The sequence below is a fragment of the Tinamus guttatus genome, unplaced genomic scaffold, assembly GCF_059628265.1.
Source record: "Tinamus guttatus ecotype Peru unplaced genomic scaffold, ASM5962826v1 Tinamus_guttatus_pri_ptg000710l, whole genome shotgun sequence".
NCBI lineage: Eukaryota > Metazoa > Chordata > Aves > Tinamiformes > Tinamidae > Tinamus > Tinamus guttatus.
Window position 1 is genome coordinate 3,562,177 of NW_028289244.1, and position 14,786 is coordinate 3,576,962.

The 14,786-nt window shown below is 37.3% G+C and overlaps 1 protein-coding gene across 1 annotated transcript in view; it reads right to left on the reverse strand.

Annotated features, from left to right (window-relative positions):
* FAM13B (family with sequence similarity 13 member B) overlaps positions 1–14,786 on the reverse strand; it is a 41,809-nt gene that overhangs the window by 4,640 nt on the left and 22,383 nt on the right. Inside the window, exons 8-20 of the mRNA XM_088536862.1 lie at positions 14,140–14,181; positions 13,380–13,535; positions 11,893–12,028; positions 11,624–11,647; positions 9,690–9,757; positions 8,950–9,004; positions 8,379–8,526; positions 4,431–4,641; positions 2,976–3,105; positions 2,393–2,474; positions 1,939–2,168; positions 1,505–1,588; positions 237–332 (exon numbers count right to left, since the gene is read on the reverse strand). Of these exons, the coding sequence (XP_088392988.1) occupies positions 237–332; positions 1,505–1,588; positions 1,939–2,168; positions 2,393–2,474; positions 2,976–3,105; positions 4,431–4,641; positions 8,379–8,526; positions 8,950–9,004; positions 9,690–9,757; positions 11,624–11,647; positions 11,893–12,028; positions 13,380–13,535; positions 14,140–14,181 (1,462 nt within the window). The remainder of the gene's footprint in view (positions 1–236; positions 333–1,504; positions 1,589–1,938; positions 2,169–2,392; positions 2,475–2,975; positions 3,106–4,430; positions 4,642–8,378; positions 8,527–8,949; positions 9,005–9,689; positions 9,758–11,623; positions 11,648–11,892; positions 12,029–13,379; positions 13,536–14,139; positions 14,182–14,786) is intronic.

The window sequence follows — 14,786 nt, forward strand, 5'->3', positions numbered from 1 at the left end:
ACTGCTTAAGAGCCATCAGGGTGGAAAAGATCTTTGAACTGCTCTGCTCTCAGCAGTCAAATCAAACACCTCAAGTACAATGACAACATCCTGCATCTTCCAAAATATACATATGTTTTAAAGAGCAGTTGTACTAAGCTCCTCTAAAATCTTTCTAGCACTTCAAAATTGGAAAGGGAAAAAAAAAAAGGGGGGGAGAGGGAGCGTGAGGGAGAGGTGACACTTGTTTTACTCACAAGGATAGGAGTAATGCTTGCTCTAGTTAACATTTGTTTTACAAGCCTGTATCTGTCATATAGTGGCTTCACAATATGTCTTTCTTCTCTAGTTACCTGAAGGCAGAGAAACCACAGAATTAATTACACCAGTCGCTCAGTAATATACCAGCAAACACAGAGTGCATTGCTTCTCATGCCAGGCCTCCAGTACATTCCAATTAGGAACATAAGACTAATTTAAATAGTGTGTACAATATTATTTTTCCCCACCAGATAAAAGGGACGGGTGCTTCTTCCCCTGCTTTCTCGCTTTGATTCTGTGTTTTTCAGATAAAGTCTAGAAAAATTCCTAACAACGTGGACAGCTCCACTAGAAGAAAATACTCTATCTTTAAAAAGCCACAGAAAAGAAAGAAAGAAGGAAGGATTAAAAAAAAAAAAAAAAAAAAGAGAAAAGGGATAAAGAAGAAGGGGAGAAGTCTGAGTGACCAACAAATGATGATTCTATAGAAATTATAGGAACAGAAGGGGAAGAAGGGAGGGAGAATTAAAAAAAAAAAAAAAAAAAAAAAAAGAGACAAAGATGAAACTGCAGAGGAAGATCTGATTTTGCTCTCAATTCTTAATCACTGTGTGTGATCAATCTTGAAGGCTAGCCTGAAGAATTCCTGGGATTTCCTCCCCAGGGAGGCTGCAGAGCCCCAGGATCATTACTCTGCCTTCCTCTGCTTTTAGCGCTGACGCCTTGGGCAGACTGACGTGGCAGAGCTGACAGTCTAGTTAATGCGTCAAACCCACAACGTTGATAGAGAATAAAGATGCTTGGATTGGACTAGTGAACCTGACCACTTACCAAATTAAAATCCAAAATTTCAGAGACTCTTACTCACTTATTCTAACTTTCATATATCTCAAGCTCATACTTGAAATAGAGTCTTTGGTTTTCAAATACTGAATACGCTTTTCAGGGCATTTCCCAGGATCAAGAGCTTGTTTTTGCAACTTCCCTTTGCTTCACAGGGAACTATGGACCAAACTACAGAAATCACATTGCAACCCACAATATTCTACCAATCTATGGGGGAAAAAAGCCTACATAATCTTTATATAAAACTCTAATTTTTAGAGCTCAAAGCAATAACTCTTGTCTAAAAGTAACACGGAAAGTGATATATAACTTTGTGCCTTCAGAAGAGCAATGTTAAGCACTATTGCTACTCCTGCAAGAAAGCTACTGTTGTCTGCATGTGCATTAACTTAATTGGATGAAGTAAACCAGGCATTACCGGGCGTCCATGCTGACTTTCATAATACAGGAGACTCTTCTGGAGAGATGTTTTCTCTTCTACCAAATGGTCCTTTGTCATTTTCTGTCAGAAGAACAATTCACATCTAATCAAGCGCAAGCCACTTCAACAGCTTAACAACTATACAGATGCCTTAGACAAATTTAGCTTAGTTAATAACACATATCCCACCTCTATTCACTGCCCAGTAATGTCAACAGATACCCATAAATATTTAACAAATATTGAGCAAGAAATAAAACAAATATTGAGCAAGAAATAAGTGGTTCAATTCGATCACTTCCTCACAGAGACTGAAACGGTTACTAGACAGAGACATCATCTTATTGACAGAGTAATTTGAGGTGTCTGACAGTGCTCCATTATTTTCTGCTATTCACCTGGTAGCAGCCTAACCATAAGCTTATGCTTACTTTTATATCTTCTGGCAAACATCTTTCAACTCGTTTTTCCTTCAATCTTTTCAAAATGAGTTCGAGTGTAGCTTCCTTGGAGGGCTTTTTCTCCTTCTGCACAACCCGCATCTCATCTTCATTTTCTTCATCCTCTTGGTCAAGAGAGGAGCCAAAACTTTTTGGAAGTGTGTTGCTTCGAGGACGTGTTTGAGGTATGAATTCTCCATCTGAGCTCTTCTGCTTTGAATCTGAAATGAGAAAAAAAATCACAATTCAAAAGTTAAACCGAGAAAGCTTTTTTGTTAAATTGTGAATAAAGGACGTAACAGTTTGTGTAAGCAAAGTTTCTCTTCTTGCAAACTAAAAACAAACCCACAAGAATTATTTTATTGTGCTTTTCCAATAGAACAGGTCAGAATCTAGGAACTGAAGATCTTCCCTGTCGTGTGGAATTTTTTTGAACAACCCCTACCTTTTATTTGCTTTCTCAGCTTGGTAAGTTCAGTCATCCACTTCAAAACTTTTGGGTTGGCAGCAATATCACTATAGGAGGGCTGAAAAGTAATAGAAATTACATTTGTATAAAGTCAAACACACACTAAAGCTTTTTATAAAGACTTCATTCAACACTTGATAATTGGACAGTGAAGGTGACTAGTACCCAGGATGCCACTCTTAACACCAGCTCAAATCTCTGTGCCAGGGTAATGGACAACATCGCTGAAAATAAATTTGAAACACAACACCAGAAACGGAACAAGTCTGAAGTAGCCTTTTTTTTTTTTTTTTTTTTTTTTTTAATGAGTGAATAAGATGCTTTTTTTTTCTCCTCTATCTCATCTGACATTCTCTGTCTCACTGCATAAATGTCACTGTCTGCCTTTCTTTGGGCTCAGGCATTATGGCTTGTTTTCTACTACTGCTGTTTTTAATTTTGCAGACAGCAGCATATAACAAAATTATTCAAGTTAGTTACCTAGTACTGAACTACTGGAAGTTGCTTAGCTTTACTATGAGATAATTTATCCTGCATAAAAGCAGGAGGGGTAACTTACCTTACTGTTTTTCTCTTTTTCAAATTGTTCCTCAAATTGCTTTATTTTTTTCTGTAATTTCTTGACAAGCTGATATGGAGTCTTGTCTTCCCTTTTGTCATCTTTTGAGCTAAAGGATGCTCTTCGTGTTCTGTATCAAAAACATTTTAAACTGTCATTTAGAATAATTAAACCAGTGCAAGCAATGGTATTTTTTAATTCTGAGTAACAGGTGATTAACTTCAGTAATTTTTCCCCTCAAGTTTACAACTCATTCTTTTCAAGCTTTCAGAGAGAACTATTTATTTGCTGAATCTAAATGCCTTGATCTTCTGCCTTCAACGTGTGTTAGTTTTTCTGCCTAGTTTCTGAAAGATCTCTCAACACATCTATGTAGTTCAAGATACCAGAAAATACTTCAAATAGTGCAGATCCTTATTAGTTTGAACATGATGAGAAGAGCTATTACAATCATAATATCTCTGCAGATCAGTCATCTGTATCCTTTCAAGAGTATTCCTCAACCACACTTTCTTCAATAAATCTGTACTGTATGGAGAATTAGGAATTCTGAACCTGGTCTTTCCCGTTCCATGTTTTCTCATTTTATAGCATTATTCCTTTCCTAAAACGAGCATGAAAACTTTTCTTACACTATTTCTTACAGCAATAGTATTTAGACTGTAGGGTCGCACAGTTATTCACAAGTTTGAGGGTCACAATTTCCAATGCCACACAAACAACTTGCAGCTTCTTTAGTAACCAGAACTTACACACACTGGGATAAATAGGCTTGATCTTTCAAGCTGTTAAAAAAGAATCTGCATGAAGAACCCTGTGTCTTCACTGTACTGCTATCTCCCAAGCTCTCCAACAATTGATGAATTCCCTTCCCAAGACCCTCCTGAGAGAAGGCTTTCCATAGCCCAAATGGATGGTCTTCCCAGGTTATTACTGCACACTTTGGTTGCAGCTTGGTTCCCTTTACTGGGAGCCCGTAACACACTACACAAAGCAAATCTGAAATAATGCTTCATGAAAAGAGATATTCATGCTACCAACCCCCTCTCAAACTTACATAAAACCAGAGGCCAGCAGTTCAGTCAAGATTGAACTTAACAGAAGATAAAAATACTTCTTCGGCCCAGGAAGCGCCATTACAGTAGGTGCCAGCAGCGCTGACCGAATGCCAGGAAATATTTCCATAGGTTCATACTATTTTTATCCTCTTTCCTCAGTACCTGCCAGCGGCCACTTTCAGAGACTCGACACCACCCCAGATGAACCTCTGGTCTGACCTCACAAGGCAGCTCCCAGGTATTTAGAACAGCCAAAAGGCCATAGAAAGCTGCTTCTGACCATAGTCTTTAATCGATCATATCACCAAAACACATTAGGCTCTGAAACTGCAGTATTTTCAAACTGGCAGTCCCATCTCCTACCCCAAATCCTACCAAATTGTATTAAAGTACATACCTAACAAAAGAAAGTGCTTTGGATGAAGAATCTAATGTTTCTGGATCATGCAAGAAACGTTGGCTTTGTCCAAAATCCAAACTACGATGAGACAATATTGGGTGACAATCCTCTTCCAACGGATGGTTAGTCATTCGCCCAGCCTGCGGGGAAAGCTGAGCTTCTCCAGACTCACTGTCTTCCTGCCAGGATTTGAAAGCAGGAAATGGATCTATAAGATAAAAAAAAAAAAAGAGGAGGACAAAATCGTACTCGTCTTAAGAGAATTATAAGCAAGAGGCAGAAGGAAACACAAATGTGCACCCAATGCTTAGTCTTGTATGCTATAAGGGATGTGGTGTCATACACAAAGTGAATAAATACAGTGAAATATGACAGAAAGCTACAAATTCTGTCATAAGACAATTGAAAGAAAAAGGTACTGAAATGAAGTATGCACACTAGGATCCCTTTTTCAAAGTGTATCTTAGGAATATGCATCCCTGAATGATTCAATATTATAACAGTACCTTATTTATGATCAGAAATGTGGAAGTTAGAAGACAATTTTTCTCTGTTGCAATACACTGCTGTGAAATCAATTTTCACAGACTACCCTAGTGCTTTCGAGGATTGTCTGCTTGCTTTTGACAAGGCTGGGTAAAGCTGACAGTATCTCTTTAGGTATTATACTCAAGTATAGGCTTTGTTTTTTTAAAGGAATGCTTTTATTTATTCAAATTCATCTCAACACCACTGAGAAAAAGAGATTTGTACATTTCTGGCAGGTAATTTTTCTCTTAAAGAGGGATTCCAAAACAATAGTACATCTTTTAATTGCCCAAAGAAGCTAATTACTAAAACCTTTACAATCCTCCAGTACAGTTTTCTTGCTATCTAATAAAAAAAAGGCTGTCAACCTTCCAAGCAGTTCTACGGAAAACTCCTGTTTACTTTCAAAATGCAGTTAACTACATTTTCCAGTGCAAATCAGAAATTTGAAAACTGGGTTCAAAGTGTGCACAATAAAACCCACAAAGTAATCTTAAAAAAATATATATACAACCCTTGTACCTGCTTTCCATTTTATAATTATTATGTATTAAGGGGCTTTTGCTTTGTTTAAGCTAGAATCTTGCCTGTTTACAAAGTTCAAGATACAGGAAGGGGAACTTAAAATAAAAGGTTTAAAAAAAAAAAAAAAAAAAACTTGTAGATCAGAATATTCCCAAGATATATAAGGAAGAGCAGGTGAAGGGTTAGTTAGAAAGCAAACCATGAACTATCAAAAGGCAGATAACTGAACGTATGGCGAACCATACTTACCCTCCCCTTCTCTCTGCAGATGCATTGTTTTGAAATCAATGAGGGGAAAAGTGATAGGGCATGGCGCTAATAAAATGAAAAAGAATGGCAAAAATACTAAAGTGAACACACAGCACAGTCAGAACAAACCATACATAACATGTAAAGCAGGAAGATACAGTACCAGGGAAAAACATCCCATCTTTTGGGCTAGGCCCTGAGCACACTCAGCCTCCAAGCAATTTCAACGGCAGGTAAGGGTGCTCAGCCCTTGGCAAAATTGAACTGTTTACCAAGAAGGCTTACAAAGAACTGACAAGGGAATAGTAAAGACTTACTGTAGTTTATTACATGTCCCAAGCATCTCCATGTTAACAAAAACAAGTTCTAAATATAGTTCTGCTCACAGCTCACACAACAGCGATGGTAACGATTTCCAAGAAGCAGAGCAAATGCAGAAAAATGTACTCAGAAATGTCGATTAACCAAGCTGTATTTTCCCCCTATTAAGCCATTCGAGTATTAATCAGCATACTTATATTGACAAGCAAAGCTGAATACGGGCCTGTATGTTTTCCACCACAAAGGCTTTAACATCAGAATCCGTGTAAAAGGCTTGAACTCGCGCAGATTGCTCTGCAAAACCACCCCGCTTGCATGGAACGCCACAGGACCTGTGCTGCCCTGGAGGCTGGCTCCTAATAAACACTCTGGACAGGGCTGAAAATCAAAAACACCTCACAAGGAAATACCACACCTTCCACAATATCATGATTTTACTACCCAAAACATATAATGTATATTTATACTCATATTCTATTTTCTGATCAAGGTAAAGATCATAAAATTATATGGATATATGAAGCCAGGGTGTCTTTTAGGAATTTATGTGGATAAGAAACCGATGTCTTTTACGAACAGAATTAAAGAAATAATGAAAATGGACGCCACAAACCTTATAGGAATATGTATTAAAGTGGGTTAAAACAAATAAAGGGTGCAACAGAACATGTTAAGTAAACAAACAACATAAAAAAGAGAACAAAAGTTATCAACTTGAATAAGGGGAACAAAAACCTGAACTTGGTGTCTTTAGAGGCCTGTAAAGTGACTCCTGTGACACGACACTCACCAGGTGAACCGTTTGCCAGGGCTCGAGAGGAGCAGCCGGCAACATTGTCAGATACAGGTATGCCAGGCACAAATGGCAAACTTGATCACTTTACAAAGGCTTAGAAAGAAAACATGGATTCATGCAGGGAGTTAACTGGAAAAAACATGTAAAAGCAAGCAGAACACAAAAACAAGTACTGTCTACACTGGTGACAAGCTACCAGCTGTCTCCGTTATCACTAGTGGAACTCCAGGACAAGGATTTTTGCACTGACGTGCTACAACTATAAGCTACTCTGCTAACCAATGTTCATCTCAGGAGTATTTAAAAGGAGGTTTAATGTTTATAACACAGCAACCAAAAAGGTATTTGTATTCATTTTTAGTTACCAGGAATTTATTAATATTTGATGGTGACACTAACAGACATCTCAACAACTGTCACTGGAACGAGCCTGCTGGGAGTAAAACCTCATCCTTCTGCAGTAAGCCTGCACTTAACACATCAACTTAATAGCTACAGTGTTTATAAAAAGGGAATAAAATGGATCATTTTACTGATGGTGACAATTCATAGTATTTTAGCAAACTGTATCACTTGCATTTTTGTTAGGTGCAGATAGATTGAGGTATCAGAATATCAGCACCAAGCAGAGGACAGGGTATAATCTATTTTTAAAGTGTTTAAAAGTGAACAAGTATTCTGAAAATAGACATTGTCAAGAGTTTTCTTGGTTAGGATAGAGAGGGGTTGTGTTTCTACCTAAGTCTAAGGACAGCCTAAATGGTTATGTCTAGGCATCTGACCAAAAAAAGTTGTATAAAATCCCAAGTTCGAGGACTTGCGAAAGCTGGAAGACTAAAGAAACAGCAGCCCATAAAATGTAAAGAAACCTCTCTCTGAGGCAAAACGATTTCTTACTATTGAAATATCGCTCATTCTGCTAATGTGTCTAAAATCCAAACAGCATACCAAACAGGGCACAGAAATAATAATACTTGGCTCTCATTTGAAAACTGAGAGCTGTTTCAATTTGTCTAATGACAAGAGAACCAACATCTGACATTCCTAATGTTTAAAAGAACCAACAGATTTTTCAACTAAATAAATGGCTGTGTTTAGTAGTTTAGTTGTTTTAAGTTAAATTTAACTAGTATTAAAACTTAAGACACTTTACATGAATAATTCTTTTAACGAGGAGAAAAAGATGTGAATCACTATATGACAAAATTAGAAAAAGGATTTTTAAGGAGCTCAAGATGCACAGGATTTTCAAAAGCTAAGTTCTATGCCACTTAAGCGTTTTGCTATCTACAATTGCTCGTTTCAAGTTACTTTTTTCTTTTCATTTTTTAAGGTCTTTTATTAATTTAGTTAGATAGGTCTGAAACAAGTTAGAACTTATCATAACTTGGCCCATATGTACAGAAGTGTATTACTTGAACAAAATTAAAGAAAAAAGCTCAAGTTGTCAAACTGCTTGCTCTGCTCTGTTAAAACACTTCATTTATCATGAGTAACTACAGTGCATGCTAAAGGGTGAAAATTACCTTCCCATTTGTCACCATCAGACACATTCTTCAGATCTAGACGTGGTACTTGGACACCCACAGCTTCCTCGGAAAGAATAACGCTGCCATCCCCTGACACCTCTGAATCAGTATTTGCATTAAGATCACAAGTCTTGCTGGTTGAATCCTGTATTTAAGTAATAGACCAGAAATCATATTATTACTTAGCAATGGGAAATCAAGTAATTTTTCTGGACCAGTTTCAGCACCTCTGGTAAGTTTTCTGAAAAAAAATAATCCATCTCTACTAAGGATACTCCCTTATTCAATAGGGAACTACAAACAGAAACTTTTTTTCCCTCCACAGTAGTAATCAGTTATCACCCTTTTTAAACATTCTTTACACCAGAGGCACAAATATAAGGCCAGTGTGGTGCCAAAAGTTTCTCTGCAGCCAATAAACTCTCTCAAAGAGATTATGCAAACCTGGACAGCAAATAGAACAAGTATTAAAAGCTAAGTTTTTGTTCCTTTTTTTTTCCCTTCCTATCTCTATTTAAAATAAACTTACAAAAAGCATCTTTATATATAAATTAAGTCACCAACTTACCAGAAACACCTCAGAAGATATTTTGTCACTGCCATCGAGCAATACACAATTTTGCCTGAAAATAAAAAACAGGTTAACATTTTAAATACGAATTGCTAATGGACAGTAAAATTTATACAGTCTCCCAATTTGTTATTCTTAGACATTCCAGTTAGTTTTAACAGATATGCAACACATTTGCTTGAACTGATAATATTCTGGATTGCAAATGTTCCATGACTCCTTTTTATTTGTTCTTTATGCAAAACTTCAAACTGAAGCACGTAAAATAACAATTTGTCTTAAATTAAATGAGAACTAAAAAACAGCCCAAACGTTTCATTACTCCCAAACTGGGAATAACTATTTTGTATTTCAACTATACTCTACCTGAGATCTCAGTCAATGTGGAACCCAAACTGCAAATGAACTAAAAAATTCCTGGCTAGTGACTGTATTACCAGTATTCTGACATCATTAAGAGTGCCACATCCCGAAATTTTTTGAAGAAAACATCTTTCCTTCAATTTCTCTTGTCCAGAACATAGGGTTATTTAAAAAATGTGACACCAATGGCATAGATTTGTGCCAATTTTCTCTTAAATTAATGACTTTATTTCATCATCATAAAATTGGGCCTTTCATTTTCCCACCCACATGTTACACTGTGCTGTAAGAAGCACCAGAGCGTGGTGTACTTAAGTTTTCAAACTGAAGTTAAAGGATCTGCAACTTAAGCAACAACTGAAACAAATTCATACCTTTCACTATTATTTTCTCCATCAACTTCTGCATCTTTACTGCACGGTTTCAGTAATACATCTGCAGTCTGTTGGCAAAAAGTACATTTACAAAGATTTAGGAATGGCATTCTTGGCTGAAGACATTTCTGTAATTAACATGGACCACAAAAAGCCCTCAAGGACAAAAATCAAAGGTTGTTTTATTTATTTATTTTAGAAATTCCTAACTGCGAAACATTTTTACATCCAAAGTGAGGCCAGCAACCAGCAGTTTTACAAAGAAAATAAAAGGACATAGGAGATAAAGCCTTTCCTCTTCAGAGGAACTGTTTTTCCCACTATATATTTTTAGGATACAAGTAACACTTAATACAAATGCTCAGACATTGCACGAGGTTTGGGGCGACTGAAATCTTGGCACCAAGTATATCCTTGCCTTGAAGACACACTGGATCAAAACTTGTGCTCAGCATGTGTAAAATGAAACAAGTCTGCGAGACTTTCTGCAAGGAACTACTAATCCCTGATGCTAAATAAAGCACCACCAGAACTGGAAGGGATGAAGAATTGCTGGCAGTTACTCTGTGACACCATCTCACAAAATAAGTTCAGACGAATACACATCACCATTTTGTTCACTAAAGGCTGGCACAGAAAAGACTACTTCAAGGACCTAGGACTGATTACTTGAGCTATTTAAGCTGAAGACCAATACTTGCTTTCCTCATCAAGTGCCTTATTTGGGGGAATTACAAGTAACTTGAAATATATCCTCCTTAAGTAACAAATTACATTTGATTTCAGATTTTCAGCTCTTGCTGAAAAATGAGTTTTAAGATGTATGAACGTAAAATAGAAGATGAAATATTCAAATGTATTTCAAATATACGTAACATCTGCTAAACACACCAGGCTGACGCTAACACTTGTCCTTTATCACGTAGAACTCCATTAGTCTGTTTACATAACTTCAGGCCTCTAGCCAGATTTCAAGTGAAGGAAGCTATTTCCAGATAAAATACACATGCCATACCCCAAAGGGTAATTTTCACCCCAGAGACGAGGTGTGCAAGCCTTGCATGCTCACATCGGTGGTAGCTGTGAAACAGGTGCTTCTGCTTCCACTTCAGACCCAAAGAAGAGCTCACACACCAGAGTTCACCTTTTGTTTCTTCCAACCCTATATTCCATCTTTCAAAACCACATTCAGACAGAAGGATCACAGTACATTTCCTTTCAGTGCCCACCCTAATGTTGTAACTTTCCAATGCAGTTTGAAATGGCATATTAGCAAGGAGGAACTAACACTTAGAAGAAGAAAGTTTCTCTCCAAGCCTTACCATTGAAGTCCATGGACAGAAACATGCCAAAACACACAAAAGGCTGAGAACGATACCATGGATGGTACAAGAGCTGCATGCTCTTGCATAGATGCAATCCCAAGCATCAAATTTCCCTCCTACACTCTTTGCATGTTAATGCACATAGAACTGGAAATTGCACATACTTCATTAGAAGTATAATTCACATTTCTCGGCTGTTCTTCCACTGAAACCATTGAAACTGCAAAGATACAGTGAAGAACCATGGGTTTAGAATTTTTGCTTCTCTGTCTGTATCTGCACATTTTGAGTTTTGATTTCTGAGGCTCAGCATATATTTTATAAAAGAAATCAGAGGAAGGAAGGAGAGTCAGCAGTTAACATGAGCAATCCACTTTCTCTTGCTCCTGAAAGCTTTCATTTTAAAAAGATCCAAAAACAAAAAGAAATGTTGCTTTGCAGGAAGAAAAAAGGTGACTTCTTAACAGTCTGCCCAGACAGACACACGGCAGTAGTGCACAACTCTTCCCTGTATTTTCAGAACAGTTCTTGCCGGCACAGTATTTTACCTGGATTAAATATCACATGTGTCACACTAACCAGCGCTATGCTTGCAGATTTATTACTTACCTGAGCAAAAGGAAGGACCGGTACCTGTGAAAGAGATGAAAACCATTAGCCAGTGTTGAATCAAGCTGCGCCAAAGTGCACAAGAATTTCTCTGTACATGTTTATCTAAGAGATACCTGCACAACAAAAAGGAGAATTAACTGCACAAAACAACAGAAAAGCAACACATAAAGCTGTGGGAGAACTATCAGAAGTCAGATCTTCAAAGCCCTTCCTTGCTAAAGGCGCAACAACCACCCGTTTCCATACACAAGAAGCCTAGCTCTCACCTGAAGGCTTTCTTCCTCCTCAGTGACAGCATCCCCTTTCAGAACGGCACCGTCTACATCGGTGCTAACCAGTATTTCAGAGCTGCCTCCTGTGCTCTTACTGCTACCAACATCATTATCTTCGATAACATCATTCCTGAGGAGACAAATAAGAAAACCTTTCAGCAATCTGTTCTTCTGCTCTTCAAACAATCTAGTCAAGCCTTTCCCTTCCTTCTCTCTCAAATTCCAAACTACTTTTAGAAATACTTTTCTTCAATCAGATATATAGATATTAACAGTGTGGCTTGGAATTTTACATTTTAACTCATTTTTTGTAATTCCTGCAATTACTTTAAGCTAGTGTGGTGAATTTGCACTGGATTGCCACTTTTTTAATTATTATTAACACTTTTTTTTTCCTAAATTATTAGTCCCAAGTACTGCTCCTCTGTAGTCCCTTGGCTGCACTGCTTCAAAGGACCCAAATGACCTCTTTCAAGAATGCTATCATGTATCATCTATTATGGTTAATCCACAGTGCTCTAGTGACCAGGAGCATTTGAAATACAGCCCCAGTATATTGGTTTCAAGTCTGCAGTGATGGTACTTTTAGCCTCTGCTCCTGTGAAGTCAGACAATCTTAAAAGCACTTATGTTGTAACTGAAGGAATTCAGTTACAGATCTCACAGGTGATTACAGACTTGCCTATCAACTCAAGCAAATTAAATCACTAACATTGTTACTATTGTTACTGTCCTATGAAACTGTTATGTTGATTACTTCAGTTACAGTTAGGGCTCAAAAATACTAAAGATTTGGAAAACAGAGTTTGGATCTTTGAATACTTGACATGTTTCAGACTCCAAGCCACAAAGACATTGGACACTGAGGTCCTACTTAAGTAACTCGACTATTTTTTTTGAGTTTGGTTATTAAACATTAAGTGTTTTTGTTAAAACACTAAAATGCACTAGCTTTGCATGGCTTGCTAATCACTACACCCCCACAACCTGAACAGAGTTCAGATAAAAATTAAAGCTGGTCAAATGGGACACCTCCATGCAATTAAATCCAAACTGCTCCTTCCAATCAGTGTTTAGATGTTTTGTTGATACTGGCAGGCAGAGCAGAACAACAGCTATACTGTCATAAAAAGATGCACTAAAACTCATCTGCATCTGCAATAGCTTTTACATGATAAAACGGATTCACAGTAACACAAATGAAACTAAAATGAAACCTGCTTGTGCTACTCGCAGTTCAGCAGTGAAGCAGTTATACAAGACAGTATTTTGAGCTACATCATATGATCAATTTAAAGTATTTTTTAACAGCTGTTGATTACTGGCAAATGACAGAAGTTGACTTGGTTTAAAACACAACATAATTTTAAGTTAGTGGCAAAGCTTCTGCTTTGGGTTGCTGGTGAAAACAGGGTAGATATAAAACCCTACCTAAACTTTTCCAGAACTATACAATTCATTAGAGATACAAGAATTCTTACTGGTTGTTAGATCCTTCCTCATCCCCGTCGGGGTTTTTTGCTTCATTGTTACAGCCCAATCTGTGTTGCTGAATATGCTTAAGATCGTGATCTAAGCTGCTCTGCAGATCGAAAAGGTGCTGTTCTACAGCTGCTCTGATTGTTCTTTCTAAAATGCTAGCAACAACAACAAAAAAAAGGGCAGAAAGTTCACATTAAGAACATCATCTTACATTGATCAACTACGCAGAAAGGCAGAAATGCTATCTCTTAAAAGACAGAGGAATCTTTGATATTAAGTACCTCAAGTCAAAACAGACTAATCTTTCCCAAAAGATGACTGAAATTGTAAATCTTAATTAATAAATCATAATTGACTCAGCAAAGGGAAGTATTATGAAATATATTAACATTGTTTCAAGAGAATGTAATTAACCCATTAAAATCATTAACCTATTCAGAAAAGAAAAAAAAAGGAAGGAAGATTGCTCTATAATTTTGGAATCAAACACTTATGAAACATCTAAGCATGAAAGCAAAACATTCTGAAATTCAGATGCCACCATACCGTGCTCCACGTTTCTGCAGTCAACAATATGGATGCAGACAAGGTTTGTTCCCACACAAGCACTGAATTCCATAAAATGCTTTGCACTAAAAATGTGTTATTTGTATCTGCAATAATCAAGTCTACCGCATTTCTTTTTGTTGAAACTAGACCTATCATCTACACACATTTTAACACCAGGAATCACATGTTTTATATTTTTATTATACTTACTCTGCAGAGGCTGGCAAGATACTTATGGGAGAGATATGAGCACTGCAATAAAAAAAAAAAAAGTTCATGTAATGCAAAAAAAATGTAACACTAAAGTTTTCAAGACAACATAAAACAACTTTGCAAATACTAACAATACTGCATGTAACACAGCTGATTAAAATAACTACGTTGTAAAGGAAATACACCTATTTGCATTATTTTTGGATAGAGAAGCCTTAAAGAATTCCATCGTGCGATAAAGCTATAGGAGCATCAATGCAGAGTTCTGTCCCTGGTGAGCTCAGGACTTCATGGAGCTCTGAGTTGTCAGAGGTAGGGCCTTTCCCTTGGGAAATACTAATCACGGAGTCTCAAAAGACCTCCTGACATCTTGCTTAAGAATGCAGATTTTAACCTTGCTGCCTTAAGCAAATTCCAAATTACTCTGCTTCCCTCCACAGCTGCAATTCAGAGAGACCTTCACTGACTGTCAGACTGTTGCATATTTCTATTCTACAACATTTAGCAGACGCTGCTGCAGACTCCAAGGACAGCTACATTTCAAGTGCAGGGCAGATACCTTCCAGGGTGTTTTGGGACAGAGTTAGTCATTTCTAAAGCAGCTAGAAATCTCTGAGCACTAGTCACTTCCAGGTCAAATTTTT